This window comes from Phoxinus phoxinus (assembly GCF_949152265.1).
Source record: "Phoxinus phoxinus genome assembly, chromosome: 25".
In the NCBI taxonomy this organism is placed as follows: Eukaryota; Metazoa; Chordata; class Actinopteri; order Cypriniformes; family Leuciscidae; genus Phoxinus; species Phoxinus phoxinus.
Window position 1 is genome coordinate 18,456,455 of NC_136900.1, and position 17,931 is coordinate 18,474,385.

The 17,931-nt window shown below is 39.4% G+C and overlaps 2 protein-coding genes across 3 annotated transcripts in view; one reads left to right on the top strand and one right to left on the bottom strand.

Moving 5' to 3' along the window:
* LOC306993838 (uncharacterized protein) overlaps nucleotides 1-17,931 on the bottom strand; it is an 89,109-nt gene that overhangs the window by 30,163 nt on the left and 41,015 nt on the right. The window contains exons 2-3 of one of the 2 annotated variants that reach the window (XR_013796544.1): nucleotides 8,980-9,092; nucleotides 2,025-2,145 (exon numbers count right to left, since the gene is read on the bottom strand). Coding sequence is in view for 1 of the 2 variants with exons in the window: in XM_079603969.1 (XP_079460095.1) it covers nucleotides 2,025-2,145 (121 nt within the window). In the remaining variant the exon portion in view is untranslated. The remainder of the gene's footprint in view (nucleotides 1-2,024; nucleotides 2,146-8,979; nucleotides 9,093-17,931) is intronic. The other variant, XM_079603969.1, reaches the window with a different exon arrangement.
* Nucleotides 14,607-17,931, top strand: part of etfbkmt (electron transfer flavoprotein subunit beta lysine methyltransferase) — a 325,550-nt gene continuing 322,225 nt past the window's right edge. The window contains exon 1 of the mRNA XM_079603966.1: nucleotides 14,607-14,666. The gene's annotated coding sequence lies outside the window, so the exon portion shown is untranslated. The remainder of the gene's footprint in view (nucleotides 14,667-17,931) is intronic.

Below are 17,931 nucleotides of genomic sequence, written 5' to 3' on the forward strand. Positions count from 1 at the left end.
GAAGAAAAGACAAAAATACTGATTAAGAACATTTTACAGTGAACCTTTAGAAATCTTTTTTTATTTAAAGCCAAATTTCTAAAGTCTCATTAATCTCCCCCTTGCTAGAGCAAAAACATTACTGTCTATTCATTATTTTATCATATAAAATATATAATTATATCAAGATTAATATGAAAGATGAAGTGGTGAAAGCCACACTGGTCATTTTGCAGCAGTGCTTGTCTTTGGCCTTGCGGCAGCTGTGTTTTAATTAAAGCTGCTTCACTTGAGTGGTTTATATTTATATTTTATTGAGAACTTTCACCTCTCATGATATACACAGAGTGCAAATCAACCCCGGGGCATATCATTTATAAACATCTTTTAATTGCCTCATTTATATCTAAAAGGCTACATTTATCATAGTTTGATGGGCACTTCCAGTGTTAGCGATGGGAAATGTAAAATGTACTCATATTTGTATCACTATAGACATAAATGTCCATTTACTGACAGCAGAAAACAGGAGATTGCACAATTTTCAATGTTCAAACACCAGGAATGCTTTCAAACCTGTGACACATTTCTGTTTCACTTTAAATATGCAAAATACTAATGCACTTTGAGGTAGAGTAGTAAAAAAAAAATGGAATTGATTGAAGATATCTTTGAAAAACAAAAAAGATGGCACAATCTCGCTCATTTGCACAGTAATAGACTCCAGCTTTTAAATTGTCATGTCTGGCATGCCCTGATATCAGAAAGAAAAGCCCCCCCCCCCCCCCCCCCCCCAAAAAAAGAGCTTTGTGTGCGTCTACATACACGGTTTCCCACCGCTAAAACAACAAAGCACTTTCATGTTGTCTTCAGACGGTAGAACAGTTAGCGTGGTTTGAACTGAGTGCTGTTTAACCCCTCAGAAGACAGATTAGCCCCGAGACAGTCCATTCATCATTCTTCTTATTCGTCAGGCAATCCCGTAAGGACCGAACCACAGGCACCTTCTGGAACGGCAATAGTCCTTGGGAGTGTTTTTACAAGTTTGGATTCCCGGCCGTGTCGTTTTACTGCTATTGCGGCGAAAGATTTGATGCGTATCCGCTTCCCTCCATAAAAGCTTGTAGCGTGAATAACTGGCTTTGATTTGATTGAAAGAATAATGTTTATATTGAAAGCATATCATTTCCCACAAGAGTGCCATCATAAATATAAGGAAAGTAGCACGTACATACATCCAGTGTTGGGCAAGCAATTGAAAAAAATATAATATGTAACATCCGAGACACACTGTGAGGTAAAATGTTGTTTTTTTGCGCACTATTTGCAGCGATGCTACTAAAACTGTATACATCTTTGACCCAGAAGTAGAGCTACCGAGAGACATTCTTCCATTCATCTATGCTGTCTTTTCCCAAAGGATGAATCAAAGGACGTCGAGCTCTGGAATCAAAGTTGGAGCTTAATCAGCTGGTTGCTTTGCTGGCTCATTATCAGTGAACACCTGCCTTTCATGCCATTTATCAACTGCCTGTCAATATATAGATTAGAGTATCCATTTCACTGTCAAAACTGACTATTCATCACAGCTGTACACTGTCCGGTTGTAAAGTTGTCTGTGACCTCTGTGCATAAACAGACAATCTTCTGACTGCAAAACACAAGTGAATATAAACAGACAATGACGCTAAACAGAATGAGCCCCGTGATAAATCAGATATTGTGAAATATCAATTTTGCACATGGCTGCACACGAGCGCGCTTCCATATTTTCCCGATGCCCCTTGTCTTATTCCAAAGCCATTAGTTTAATTCATGCCATTGTAGATGGAGAAGGTTCACTACTGGCTTCATAAACACACAATGAATCCAGTTTTACAAAATCAAACATGTCATGCAATATTTCAAGATGTTTCAGAGCTGGACAATATAACTGACTGTTTACTTCAATATGGAACGTGAGACATTAGTTGGACGATCTTAAATGGTATTAACGGCCAGAGATTCGTCATAACGCTCTCATTGCAACAGGCAGAATGAAGTACCTTGTTCTTAATTAGAGTCTTGAAGTCCCGAATCGTCTTGCTATTCTTCTTTTGTTCCGGAGTTGATTCATTCCTTCCTTCTGCACCAGGACGCTCAGAAATGCATATTAAGCAAGCTTTCCTGAAACAATTGATACAAGAAAATGTTAAACCGAAGACAAATGTGGCTGGAGTCGGTTCATCTATCACTTTCCCACTCATTGTTTTAACCTGGTGGAATCCCACTTCGCCCTTCAGTGAGCCCCACAAATCATCCTGGGACGTGGAAATGGGGGACGGAACAAAATGGGCATCAAAGTTCTAAGACTTTAGAGAAGAGAAAGAACAAAGAGAACAGAAACCAGGAGTGGAAATATTCTTCTGGAAACAACATCACATCCCACTCATGATGATTGCAGAACGGGAATCATGTCTCTTTAAGCCTAATGTCTAATGAATCTCATCTGAGCTGGACTCTAAATGAGGCTGGTGACCATGTCAACATTGATCTTTGTTTAAAATGAATGGTAAAAGTATCTACATAGACTCCCATTGAAGAATCGTTGCCTAACAACTCTAGAATTCTAGATCCACAATGGAAATACTTTCAAAATGTCAAGTGTGAAACATTGCTTAACCTGGGGTTACAAATGAGGTTTAAAGAGACATGATTCCCGTTCTGCAATCATCTTGAGTGGGATGTGATGTTGTTTCCAGAGGAATATTTCCACTCCTGGTTTCAGGGCTGGTTTTTGAAGTCTGGAACCTTTGTTTATTGGGTGAGCTCTTAAATGGGCGGGACTTTGCAATAAACAGTCAATAAATTAGAGTTTGGTCAATTATTTAAAGGGATAGTTCACCCAAAAATGAAAAATTCTGTAATTTACTCACCCTCATTTTGCTCCAAACCTTTATGGCTCTTTTTTGTTTCCACTTTTGGGTAAACTAACCCATTTAGAAATGTCACTGTTTGGTAAAAGTTTAAGAAGCTCTTTAAAAAAAACACAGCAGACATAAAAATACAAAATAGATCAAGGCACACATTTTGACGTTGATAAATGTCATCTGGGCTTTCCCACTCAAGAAAAGTCCCATTTACCATGCAGACAACCAATCATAAACTGCCTTAGTGCTCAACTCATTAAATATTCATGAGCGTTGTATAGTCGCAATAACTTTTAGTTTCAGTGTCTTCAGAGTGTTACAGTTAAAACTGACAAAATGGTAACAAGAGTGATAAACTAATATTTGCTCTGTTTCAGAAAATGTATGGATAGTTCGCCCAAAAAAGGAAAATCTGTCATAATTCACTCGCCCTCATGTTGTCAGAAATCTGAATGACTTTCAAAAAAGATATTTTGTAGAACATTAAGTTAACCATGCACCACATTGACTCTCATTTTTACAGAGACATTTTTTAAGATTTATCTTTGTGTTCCACAGAAGAAAGAAAGTAAAACATGTTTGAAATTACATGACGGTGAGTAAATTATGGCAGAAGTTACTTTTTTTGAAGAACTATCCCAAGCAGAACAAATCTATATTCAAATCTAAAAAATATTCATGATTTGTTATCACATCTTTTTTCTTTTGTGAAATCGACTTAGATAATTAATGTGGTTCAGATAACAAAATTTTGAGTTTTTATTTATTAAAACAATCTCCTTCATTGAATTAACTTACAATTTTAACGCAACTAGGCAACTTACTTTTTTTTATGTTAAACCAACAATAATGTTTTTACAGTGCAGTAACACTTCCACGCATGGATATTTATTAAAACCTATTGCATTTGATTTGTCAAATCAAAAATGAAAATGACAAAGTTAGAGTTTACCAGTGTACAGTGTGAACAGGATTGCGTTTACATGCGAAATTGGGATGCATTTGGATCTTTAGGCTAAATAGGAGTTTTCTCGCTTCCTCCCATTGTTTACTCAGTTCCTCTGTTTCTAGAGCCTGTCAAATCACATCAGCCTTCTCAGCCTCACCAGTCCACGCATCTGTTTACTGGTATATAATAAGCACATAATCAAACGCCACAGTTAAGCGAGTGCTGAGTGCTGTCAGAGCACATTGAGGGTGCATTTATTCAACGCTCTCAGTGCTGGCAGTTTCTTTGAGAAGGGCAACAGTAGAAGCAAGTGCTAATAAGCATTTGACATCAAGGTTACAGATATGCACCCTGTTGAGCAACAGCGGGCCTGTCTCGCACTCTCTGGGGACTTAGTGTGACACTATTTTGTACTTTATAACATGCACAAACAAATTCAACTTTAATAAAAACAGAATTGAAAGATGAGGAGAGATAACAAAAACGTTAATGTGCTGAACAAGGCAATTATGAAAGCATCGGATGCATGTGGATTCTGTAAGATCCTTTTTGATTAGTCATTTCAAGGTTGATGACATCCCTCTGTTGTTTTGAAACACTTATGCAAATGCTAAATTGTAAGCAGACACATTTTTATCACATATTTACTAGACACTGAGGATGTCAAAAGAGGTTGCATTTAAGTAGGAAATGCACTAGCAAATCACAGGAAAGTGATCCCTGGAGAGTTAAACCTGAGGATAATGATGCATTTGTTTAAACAAAAGCTACGCGTATCTATTCAGCCACTGGCATCTCTAGCACAGTTTACCTCTGATTCATGTCTTATCTTAATGACAGGAAGCAGTTTGTTTCTTTTCAGAGACATAAATCCTCCACCGCTGCTGTTAGGCAGGGCGTCCCCCAGGGATCTTTCCAGGGCCCTCTACTCATTTTAATCTACATGCTTCCCTTTGGACAAATAATGCAACATTATGGGTCCATTTCTATTATTATGTCAAAGAAACAAACATATATAGTAGTTCCCATCACCACAGCCTTCCAACCTCTAATTAAGTGCCTGCATCTCTAATTTAAAGCTGATTTTAACTGGACATTCTCAAGCGCAACAAAGATAAAACTGAAATCTCATTAATCAGTCCCAAAGCTCTTGTCCTAAACCGGCCTGGTCTTTTTCTATAGATACTGGAATGCAACTCAAATTTGTGTTAAGTTTGCTCTATGAATATCGGAGAGAAATAACATGATATAAAACAATCAATCTATTTAATTATTTATTCATTATCAAAAATTATGTAATTGAGTTATATTCATTCAGGAGCTCTTTTTCTTTTCAAGTATTGATGATTAATGAATAAAATATAACTTAATTGTACTAACAACGATGTCAAAAAATTTCCAGGGAATGTAATCTAAAACTATAAAAATGTTCATATAAAATTTACTGTATATCCTAATTTATGTTGCTAGAGATAAAAATGGCTGCCAAATGCATAGATTTCAATTAATTACATTAATTTATCGCCACATAAATGTATATATTGCGGCTACACTATTGTTCAAAATGTAAAGAAATTAATACTTTTTTAATTCTATTAATACAATTTCAAATCAGTTTGTGTGGCAGGGTTGCATATGGATACATGACATTCTTGTAGGAGATGTGACAACATTGTAGCCTGGGAAAACCCAGACCACTTCCGGCAAATTTATATTTGCTCTGCAAGTGGGTCTGGCAAAGAGCCCATTGAAACCCATTTCCAATCCATCGAAATCGCGGCACCAATCAGAAACATTGGGGTGGACTTTACACGATGACGACAGAGCAGAGACGGTGACGCAGATTTTGTACATTACAAAGATGGATGCCGCCGTGGAACATCACAACATCACTCGTTCGAATCAGCTATCGCGTCTGTTTCAAGCGATTTAAAATTGTCATTTTCGTTAACACAAACAGAGAATTGCTGAGAGTCTCGAGATGTTTCTCCGTCGCTCTGCATACGTCATGACATTCATCGCTCTGATTGGTTTTAGTTCTATCCGACGTCCGTTGGTGACGCCCCTGTGGAAATGAATTGTCTGTGGAGCTTTGCCAGACCCTAACTCAGTTACAACTGAGAGTGGTCTGGGTTTTCCCAGGCTAACAACATTGTGGAATATTCACAAGCTTTTTTCAAAACTGACTTCAGAAAGAAGAAGAAAAGAGAAATATGTGAAAGGCTTGTGGGTTTCTTTTTGCTGACCAAAGCAGGACTTTGACTTTTACAAATGCTGTTTCATGGCAGTCTCTCCGCTTCATGCCAGCTTAATATTAACACCCTCAGGGCTGGCCAAACAACAATTATTGAGCTTGTGTTACCGTGTGTATGCATATGTGCATGTGTGTGTGTGTGCGAGTGTACCCAAAAAGGACAACCCACTGTTGAGAGAAGCATAATACAGCATTGCTACATCACCGACAAAAGCCGTAATCCACTGTCATACAGAGAGGAGCACCGGGTCCATAGTCCTTTTGATTGGACGAGCAAGCCCAATTCAAAGAATAGGAAATGAGAATGAGAGGCTTTGCTGCTTTACTGAAGATGGCCCTAGTGCGTCCAAGAAAAGAAATGCTTGGGAAAATTTATATTTTGGCATACAATGAGCAAGGCTGGGGGGAAATTATCACCATATTATCCATTTGCACACAAAAGGTGGCTACTCTAGACGCAAGGAGAAATGCGATGCCTTAGAAACTCTGGGATCATAAAGGGTTTTGTATCTAAAGGACTTAAAAACTAAGATTCGAAGGCAGAGCGTTTGTGTCACGCACTGCTCTGAGACACAAAGGTCGAGGATCCAAATGCAGTATTTATTTGAAAGGGTAATCCAAAGACGTAATCCAGATAACAGGCAAGAGGTCATAAACACAAACCAACCCGATCTCACGGCCATTCGTACGAATTTTACGAGGTGGCTAATTCGTACAGATTGATACGACGATTTGTGCTAAATTGTATATATTTTACGAGTTGACAAATTCGTATGAATTCGTACGAATGACCTACCCTTGACCCCGCCCCTAAACCTACCCACGCGTGGGTTTAGGCAAATCGTACGAATTTGTACAAATTAGCCACCTTTTAATCACTCGTACATATTCGTACGAATTGGTCGTGAGATAGCGTTGACACAAACACGTAAAAGAATATTATGAGTTCACAGAAAATTTCAGACTGTATTTAACTGGAATATGCTTTTACAGAGAGCTGAAGTAAACGGTTCATAAAGCTTGAGCTACAAACCACTTCACAAACATCTACATATTATTCACTAGCTTTTATTATTTATTTTTTCCTCCAGAACTTTTAGGAAAATATGTTGAGCTATTGATCATTCTGTAGCAGACGTATCCAAATGGAGAGAGATATATTTGTCACTTCTTTGTAAACTGCTGGCTTACACACCGAGGTTGTTCAGGTCGGCTATTTTGGCTTTCTGCAAATGTATAAATTATTAGGTTGCAGGAGGTGCATTTATTATATGTGTTTTGTTGCCTGGAGGCTAATAGCTGCTTTTCAGGTGTAGTAGGGCACTGATGAATGCTAGCTAATCGCTAATGTTGGCTGAGGGTTTAGACATCATTTATCACGTCTTTAAAGGATCTGCACGTGGGAATATTAACAGCCGCATTACAGCCGCCGTGACTTAAGTCTCTAAAAAAGTCTTTAAGTGCATTAAAGCAGTGCTTTAGTTTGACATTAGATAATGAAATGAGAGAGAGTCCAATTAGTTCTAACCGCTTAAGAGAGTTTGAATGTAATCCAATGCCAAAATGCCAGACTTTTAATGCTCCAATGCACACTAATGCACTTTCTTATGGTCAAATTTACCCACCAAGAAAGGTTGGAGAAGGTGTCATTTTACCTCTCTGGGTTGGCTGACGGTTTAAATGAAAGAGAATTTTGTAGATAAATCAAATCACAATAGCACTTTAGAGCACAGCGGTTAGTGGTTTGAAGGGGCAAAGTGATTGTCAAAATCAAAGTATTTAATTCAAGTCGGTATACACAGTAAATTAGACCCAAGGGCGTCATGAACCAATTTTTTTTCTGGCTCACTTAGTGCCCCAGACCAGTGCTTCTTAAACTGTGTGGCTTCCCGTTCTCCAGCTCAATATTCAACAGCTGCCTGATGTAGACAATTTCACAGAATTTTTACTGTAATTATGACTGCTTAGAAATAATCTTAAAAAATCTTGATTTTATGTTTTTTTTTTTAGTATTTTAGATTAAAATTTGATTGTTTTAATATTCATATTAATTTATTAATTTAAATACTTGTATATATATATATATATATATATATATATATACATACATGACTTTAAATAAATATTAATACCATTTTAAATATAACACTGCCACAGTATTAAAAAATATATTATTATTAAATAGTATTATATAAATAGTATTATTATTTATTACATTACATATAAATACACACACACACACACACACACATACACTGAACAGTACAAACACACTACTATTAATAGTAATATTGTGAAATATTATTTCAATTTAAACTGTTTTCTATTTGAGTACATTTTAAAATGTAATTTATTAATGTGATGTGATTTCATTCAGCATCATTACAGTCTTCAGTGTCACATGATCCTTCAGAAATAATTGTAATATTATTATCAATGTTGATTTTTTTGGGTGGAAACAAGATTATATGATGATAGAAAAACAGAAAAAAAAAGTATTTATTTGAAAGAATCTTACTGTCTATACTTTGATCAACTTTAAACTTGTAATGTAAAAAAAAAAGAAGAGGGAGTTGCATTTAAAGCTTAAACAACATATACATAAATAAATCGTAGGGGGCAGCCTTTGTTTGAATAAGCAGGACGCTTCTGATTGGACCTATGATGAAGTCTGACCCACAAGCCGTTTTAATGTCATGCTATATCTCTCCTCTCGGAGGGGTTTTGGCCCCCAGCCCCTTTCCGAGCTGAAATCAGCACTCCGCCACACACGGGGCACTGACCCACCAGCCGGGATTTTAAACGAATCGGAGGATAGGACATAGGAGCAGCACCTGCCCAGATGGCAGGGAGCATAGGTCCCGAGCAGAGATACAGCATGAGCTTACCTGCGAGTGTGGCCTGGATGGACGCCACAGACAGACTCCTGGGACAAAAGGGAGGAAGGGAACGCTGAGATCCAGTCTGTTGGCCGTGACTTCCATACCTCGAGGGTTCATGCCTGGTGGGAAAGGGTTACGGATGACATTTGACTCACGCTCCTTTGGATAATGCAAGGCTAGTCCGCTACAGTGCACATTTGAAAGATTCTTTCAGTTATCCCCAATGAATGTAGTCAATTTATAACTGAAATGTAATTGCTGTGCATATTAAAGGAATTATGTTGATTACCGTGAAATTAATTACCGTTTAACCCTCCATTTATTAAAAAAAGAAAAAAATCTGGGTTACATTGAGGCATTTACAATAGAAGTCAATGGAATGAATCTGTAAACATTAAAATTATGGGTAACACTTGAAGGGGTGTGCATAAGACTGACATGACGCCTTCATAATCATGACATGAAACATGTCATGAATATGAAGGAGGTTTTATGCATGTTTATGACAACTGTTGTTAAGTGTCATTGCTCAATTATGACATTTTTAATGCAAATATGACATTGTTTGAGATGTTTGTTATGACAACTTGACATAAACCAATACATCATAACCTGTCAGTCTTTGTCTTGACAACTTGACATTACCAAGACAACATAAATTGTCATAAATATGTCATAAACATGACATAGCAGATTAATTATCAAACTTAAGAAACCACTTACATTTTAATGTAATGTTAACCCATATACCTAAGCGGTTTCTTAAGTTTAATAATTAATCTGCTAAGTTTATAACATATTTATGACAGGTTGTGTTGTGTTTCTTTCTTCTGTTGAACACAAAATATATTTGAAAGAATGTTAGAAACCATATGATCCGAACTATGAGTTTTGTGATCCGTTGCAACCAAAGTTAACGTGATTTTAGTGTAAAGTTATATCAAATGTAACAACTTCATTGCCATGACAACCCTAAATGAACCCTAAAACCACTGTAAAAAAAAGAATAAAAGATTAAAAAAGCTTTACAGCTCAAATAATACACACATTTTAACAGAAGAATTCATGTAAGTGCTTTAATAAAATTATAAGCTTCACGTTTATTTTTTTAAAGAAACCAAGGGATGGGTACAAACTATTTCTGTGAAAATGAACTTGAACTGAATATATTATATTTGACTTAAAACCAGTAAATTTAGATGCTAGATTTTTTGGGGGCATTTCTACAGTAATATAAAACTGCATATAACATGCAAAAAACGTTCTGCCTTTCATTTTTAATAATAACTTGCTTCTTTCAGAAAAGATGCAAACCTTACCCTGAAATGCGAATTATAAAATGCAAATGTGTCCCGTAAGGCTCTAAATATGGATGCCTCTGTGCTTACAAGAGACTCGGGCTCTTTAAAAGCTCTCAATGTAGGTCCCTCACAGCAGCCACCGTTCTCTCTGTCCTTCACATCTCACTGGTCAGTGCCCAGTAATCAACACACATTACCCACACAGAGCCCAAGCTTAATTACCAATCACACACAGACCCATAAACACCCCAGCTCTTCCATATTTCGCCTGACACTTACCTTTCTCCCCATTATTTAAATGCAAGATTATGAATGACTGACACACGAGTATGTAAATGTGTTTTGTTTCTGAGATTATGTGCAGTGGTTGATATGCTGATGAGGAACGGTAACTGCCTCTTGAGAGTGAGTGACATTCCCCTGCACAGTGTGAGACGATCTCCTGGATTCTTCTCATCAGGCATCCTGCGGAGAATACTTTACTTCTTAACAACCAAAGGAAAATTGTTTACGGCATTCGCCCGACAGTAGAGGTTTGACTTTGCCGTATAGCGTGCCAGACTTTGAAAGTGTTGCTTTACAAGATACTCTTTTAGTAAGTTCACCCCACACGAATTACAATTCTGTCATCATTTAATCACTCACAGGCTTATCAGGTTGTTCTAAATCTATATGAAGATCTAAAATAATAATAATAATAATTAAATAAAAAATAACAACAAAAATCATTATTACTATTACAGTAAATATTAAAGTTAGCAAAATTTATGGTTATGGTTTATCATCATCATCATCATCGTGAATATTAGTATATTGTTTTGGCTACAGTTAATTATTATAAATACTAAATTGAGTTCAAGTCCCGGGTCATGGTTTTTTTTTTTCTCATACTTTTGGGATTTTGACGACAGGTCCCGGGTTATCGTTTTTTTTTTTTTTCATACTTTCCTATCATGGTTAAAAGGCAAAATATATTCTTTAAACTGATGGCAGTTAAGCTCCATCCACAAAGAAATTGAGTTCAAGTCCCGGGTCATGTTTTTTTTTTTTTTTTTTTCATACTTTTGGGATTTTGACGACTGTCACGGGTATGGTGCGGATGAAGACAGGCAGAGGCCCAAAGTTCCAATTCAAACTTTTACTATAATAAAACTTAAACAAAACTGGTACAGGCAAGGGTAACACTCTCCATACACAATAACATATACAAACATTGACCGACAACTGAAAGGAGAAAGACAGGAACTTAAATACACAGAGGATGACGAGGGTACAACAGGTGATGACAATGAAGGATGATTAACTGATTAACTAGACAGGTGATGAAAAAGAACTAATGAAAATGACGACAGAGATGACGAAAAACACTGAATGAGAAAAAACAACCTAAAAGTCCATAGAAACAACAGAAAACACAATAACAATGTGACAGAACCCCCCCCTCCCCCCAGGCGCGTCCTCGCGCCGTAAAACATCCAAAGGGGTGGGAGGGTGGGCGCCCTGGAGGCTGATGAACAGGTGGCCGATCTGGAGCAGGAAGCCTCCAGGGCGGAGCAGGACGTGCAGGTGGCCAGGGCGGAGCAGGATGAGGGCGTGGCCATGGCGGAGCAGACGGACCCTCAGGCGTCCATGGTGGTGAGGACCCTTCGGGCGGCCATGGCGGTGAGGACCCTTCGGGCGGCCATGGCGGTGAGGACCCTTCGGGCGGCCATGGCGGTGAGGACCCTTCGGGCGGCCAAGGCGGTGAGGACCCTTCGGGCGGCCATGGCGGTGAGGACCCTTCGGGCGGCCATGGCGGTGAGGACCCTTCGGGCGGCCATGGCGGTGAGGACCCTTCGGGCGGCCATGGCGGTGAGGACCCTTCGGGCGGCCATGGCGGTGAGGACCCTTCGGGCGGCCATGGCGACCGTGTCGGAAGGGCCTCCACGATCCCCTCAGAGGACTTATTGCCCCCCCCCCAAAATTTTCTTGGGGAGGTCAGCACTGGACTGGACCCGCGGCGAAGAGGACTCTGAGCTGACCGGGGCCAGCGGCGAAGGCGGTCCTGGGCTGGACGGGACCAGCGGCGAAGGCTCTGGGCTGAACGGGACCAGCGGCGAAGGCCCTGGGCTGGACGGGACCAGCGGTGCAGGAAGCTCTGGGCTGGACGGGACCAGCGGTGCAGGAAGCTCTGGGCTGGACGGGACCAGCGGTGCAGGAAGCTCTGGGCTGGACGGGACCAGCGGTGCAGGAAGCTCTGGGCTGGACGGGACCAGCGGTGCAGGAAGCTCAGGGCTGGACGGAACCAGCGGTGCAGGAAGCTCTGGGCTGGACGGGACCAGCGGTGCAGGAAGCTCTGGGCTGGACGGGACCAGCGGTGCAGGAAGCTCTGGGCTGGACGGGACCAGCGGTGCAGGAAGCTCTGGGCTGGACGGGACCAGCGGTGCAGGAAGCTCTGGGCTGGACGGGACCAGCGGTGCAGGAAGCTCTGGGCTGGACGGGACCAGCGGTGCAGGAAGCTCTGGGCTGGACGGGACCAGCGGTGCAGGAAGCTCTGGGCTGGACGGGACCAGCGGTGCAGGAAGCTCTGGGCTGGACGGGACCAGCGGTGCAGGAAGCTCTGGGCTGGACGGGACCAGCGGTGCAGGAAGCTCGGGGCTGGACGGGACCAGCGGTGCAGGAAGCTCTGGGCTGGACGGGACCAGCGGTGCAGGAAGCTCGGGGCTGGACGGGACCAGCGGTGCAGGAAGCTCTGGGCTGGACGGGACCAGCGGTGCAGGAAGCTCTGGGCTGGACGGAACCAGCGGTGCAGGAAGCTCTGTGCTGGGCAGCGATGAGGGCTCTGTGCTGGGCAGCGATGAGGGCTCTGTGCTGGGCAGCGATGAGGGCTCTGTGCTGGGCAGCGATGAGGGCTCTGTGCTGGGCAGCGATGAGGGCTCTGTGCTGGGCAGCGATGAGGGCTCTGTGCTGGGCAGCGATGAGGGCTCTGTGCTGGGCAGCGACGAGGGCTCTGGCGCAGGGTCAGCGGGCTCAAGATCTGGCTGGACGCGAAGATCTGGCTGGATGTCTCCCACAGTGAGTGAGGAACCACACACCCAAAGAGCTCTGTCCATAAACTCAATAAAAGGTCTATCTAAGTCCCTGAGCAGCAATATCTGAGATATATCCAGCTGCAGACCCGCAGCACCACCAGTTTCAGAACCCCAGCGCCAGAACCCCAGCGCCAGAACCGGAAGTGAGGGGCGGAGTTATTTACAATGAGACAAGCATGTAAACGATGACAGAATTTTCACTAATTTGAAGAATGTTAACCCGTAAGTTTAAAATATTCTAATTGACCCCCCAGCGTGAGTTTTTCAAGGCGACCGTTATTTCGAATCTGTCACTTTATGGTTTCCAAGGTGACGCGTCACTGCTTGTCACGTGACACAGCGCAACCACAACACAGCGCTAAATGAATGATGATCTGCTTTTATGTAATTTTTCCTTTTTTATTCTAAATATTCATTACTTTAACTTACATATTTGTTGAGTCTCTTTTCTGTCTCTGCTTACTGAAAAAGGTGTATACATTTGATAAGCTACCATTGACTAAACATTGAGGATTAGTCTACAAAACCTACAAATTAATTTAATATATATTCTTTCTGGAGATTCCCGAATGTTTTGTTCAAATATTTGACTTGCTGTATCCACATTATAATATAGGATCTACAGATGTACACTACTCTGCATTGTGAAAAGCAGTGTCAAGGTCCAGCACACTTCTGAATGATTGGTGACAGTTTTCATAATTACTTTAACAATGGTGTGTGTCACTTTACAATAGTTTGTGGCATTTTCTCTCATGCTAGTTTACAATTATTTGAAATACCTGATTGGTAAGTGTCAATTTGTGGTGCACAAACAACATACTCCTGCTTGTAAGTAGTACCACTTTAATAAGAACATTTTACTAAAATAGCTAAATAGTTTCTATATTCTTGTATAGTTACAAATGACAGCTTAACTGTCCTATATACACATAGAAATAAATGTGTTATCATAACAACTGTATTTACAATATGTAGGTAAATACATTGTAAAAATTATTATAAAAAAAGAACCATAGTAAATATAAATGCATACAACGGACCACGATATTAAAAATATGGTGAAGCCCAATGTTTCTGTACCTTAATGTATCATTATAACATACGTATTAAGTATGACGTTTCGTGTGTAATAAAAGTATACCGTTTCGTGTCTAAGCAAATTACGCTCCAAAACGCGTTACTCGGTTTAGAACGTAAGCTCCGCACCTCACTTCCGGTTCTGGCGCTGGTGTTAGAACGTAAGCCCCGCCCCTACTTCCGGTTCTGGCGCTGGGGTTCTGAAACTGGTGGTGCTGCGGGTCTGCAGCTGGATACTATAGCAATATCTGGGCTAGTGGATCATCAAGTCCTCTCCAGAACCGTTGCTTCAAAAACTCCTCCTCCCAGTAAACATCCTGATGAAGATGAAGGTAAACTTCCACAAACTCCTCCAATGAACTCCCATTCTGATTAAACAGAAATGCCTCCATAGCGTTTTTGGTCGGTCAATCTGTCACGGGTATGGTGCGGATGAAGACAGGCAGAGGCCCAAAGTTCCAATTCAAACTTTTACTATAATAAAACTTAAACAAAACTGGTACAGGCAAGGGTAACACTCTCCATACACAATAACATATACAAACATTGACCGACAACTGAAAGGAGAAAGACAGGAACTTAAATACACAGAGGATGACGAGGGTACAACAGGTGATGACAATGAAGGATGATTAACTGATTAACTAGACAGGTGATGAAAAAGAACTAATGAAAATGACGACAGAGATGACGAAAAACACTGAATGAGAAAAAACAACCTAAAAGTCCATAGAAACAACAGAAAACACAATAACAATGTGACAACGACAGGTCCCGGGTCATCGTTTTTTTTTTTTTTTCATACTTTCCTATCATGGTTAAAAGGCAAAAGATATTCTTTAAACTGATGGCAGTTAAGCTCCATCCACAAAGAAATTGAGTTCAAGTCCCGGGTCATGTTTTTTTTTGTTTTTTGTTTTTTCATACTTTTGGGATTTTGACGACAGGTCCCGGGTCATCGTTTTTTTTTTTTTTTCATACTTTCCTATCATGGTTAAAAGGCAAAAGATATTCTTTAAACTGATGGCAGTTACGCTCCATCCACAAAGAAATTGAGTTCAAGTCCCGGGTCATGTTTTTTTTTTTTTTTTTTTTCATACTTTTGGGATTTTGACGACAGGTCCCGGGTCATCGTTTTTTTTTTTTTTTTTTTTTTTTTTCATACTTTCCTATCATTGTTAAAAGGCAAAAGATATTCTTTAAACTGATGGCAGTTAAGCTCCATCCACAAAAAAAATGAGTTCAAGTCCCGGGTCATGTTTTTTTTTCATTTTTTTTTTCATACTTTTGGGATTTTGACGACAGGTCCCGGGTCATCGTTTTTTTTTTTTTTTTTATACTTTCCTATCATGGTTAAAAGGCAAAATATATTCTTTAAACTGATGGCAGTTAAGCTCCATCCACAAAAAAATTGAGTTCAAGTCCCGGGTCATGTTTTTTTTTTTTTTTTTCCATACTTTTGGGATTTTGACGACAGGTCCCGGGTCATCGTTTTTTTTTTTTTTTTTTTTTTCATACTTTCCTATCATGGTTAAAAGGCAAAAGATATTCTTTAAACTGATGGCAGTTAAGCTCCATCCACAAAGAAATTGAGTTCAAGTCCCGGGTCATGTTTTTTTTTGTTTCATACTTTTGGGATTTTGACGACAGGTCCCGGGTCATCGTTTTTTTTTTTTTTTTCATTCTTTCCTATCATGGTTAAAAGGCAAAATATATTCTTTAAACTGATGGCAGTTAAGCTCCATCCACAAAAAAATTGAGTTCAAGTCCCGGGTCATGTTTTTTTTTTTTCATACTTTTGGGATTTTGACGACAGGTCCCGGGTCATCGTTTTTTTTTTTTTTTTCATTCTTTCCTATCATGGTTAAAAGGAAAAAAATATATTCTTTAAACTGATGGCAGTTAAGCTCCATCCACAAAAAAATTGAGTTCAAGTCCCGGGTCATGTTTTTTTTTTTTCATACTTTTGGGATTTTGACGACAGGTCCCGGGTCATCGTTTTTTTTTTTTTTTTCATACTTTCCTATCATGGTTAAAAGGCAAAAGATATTCTTTAAACTGATGGCAGTTAAGTTCCATCCACAAAGAAATTGAGTACAAGTCCCGGGTCATTTTTTTTTTTGTTTTTTGTTTTTTCATACTTTTGGGATTTTGACGACAGGTCCCGGGTCATCGTTTTTTTTTTTTTTCATACTTTCCTATCATTGTTAAAAGGCAAAATATATTCTTTACACTGATGGCAGTTAAGCTCCATCCAAAAAGAAATTGAGTTCAAGTCCCGGGTCATGTTTTTTTTTGTTTCATACTTTTGGGATTTTGACGACAGGTCCCGGGTCATCGTTTTTTTTTTTTTTTCATACTTTCCCATCATGGTTAAAAGGCAAAAGATATTCTTTAAACTGATGGCAGTTAAGCTCCATCCACAAAGAAATTGAGTTCAAGTCCCGGGTCATGTTTTTTTTTTTTCATACTTTTGGGATTTTGACAACAGGTCCCGGGTCATCGTTTTTTTTTTTTTTTCATATTTTCCTATCATTGTTAAAAGGCAAAAGATATTCTTTAAACTGATGGCAGTTAAGCTCCATCCACAAAGAAATTGAGTTCAAGTCCCGGGTCATGTTTTTTTTTTCTCATACTTTTGGGATTTTGACGACAGGTCCCGGGTCATCGTTTTTTTTTTTTTTTTTTCATACTTTTGGGATTTTGACGACAGGTCCCGGGTCATCGTTTTTTTTTTTTTTTCATACTTTCCTATCATTGTTAAAAGGCAAAATATATTCTTTAAACTGATGGCAGTTAAGCTCCATCCAAAAAGAAATTGAGTTCAAGTCCCGGGTCATGTTTTTTTTTTGTTTTTTTTTCATACTTTTGGGACTTTGACGACAGGTCCCGGGTCATCGTTTTTTTTTTTTTTTTCATACTTTCCTATCATTGTTAAAAGGCAAAATATATTCTTTAAACTGATGGCAGTTAAGCTCCATCCACAAAAAAATTGAGTTCAAGTCCCGGGTCATGTTTTTTTTTTTTTTTTTTTTCATACTTTTGGGATTTTGACGACAGGTCCCGGGTCATCGTTTTTTTTTTCTTTTTTCATACTTTCCTATCATGGTTAAAAGGCAAAAGATATTCTTTAAACTGATGGCAGTTAAGCTCCATCCACAAAAAAATTGAGTTCAAGTCCTGGGTCATGTTTTTTTTTGTTTTTTTGTTTTTTCATACTTTTGGGATTTTGACGACAGGTCCCGGGTCATCAGTTTTTTTTTTTTTCATACTTTCCTATCATGGTTAAAAGGCAAAAGATATTCTTTAAACTGATGGCAGTTAAGCTCCATCCACAAAGAAATTGAGTTCAAGTCCCGGGTCATGTTTTTTTTTTTCCATACTTTTGGGATTTTGACGACAGGTCCCGGGTCATCGTTTTTTTTTTTTTTTTCATACTTTCCTATCATGGTTAAAAGGCAAAAGATATTCTTTAAACTGATGGCAGTTAAGCTCCATCCACAAAA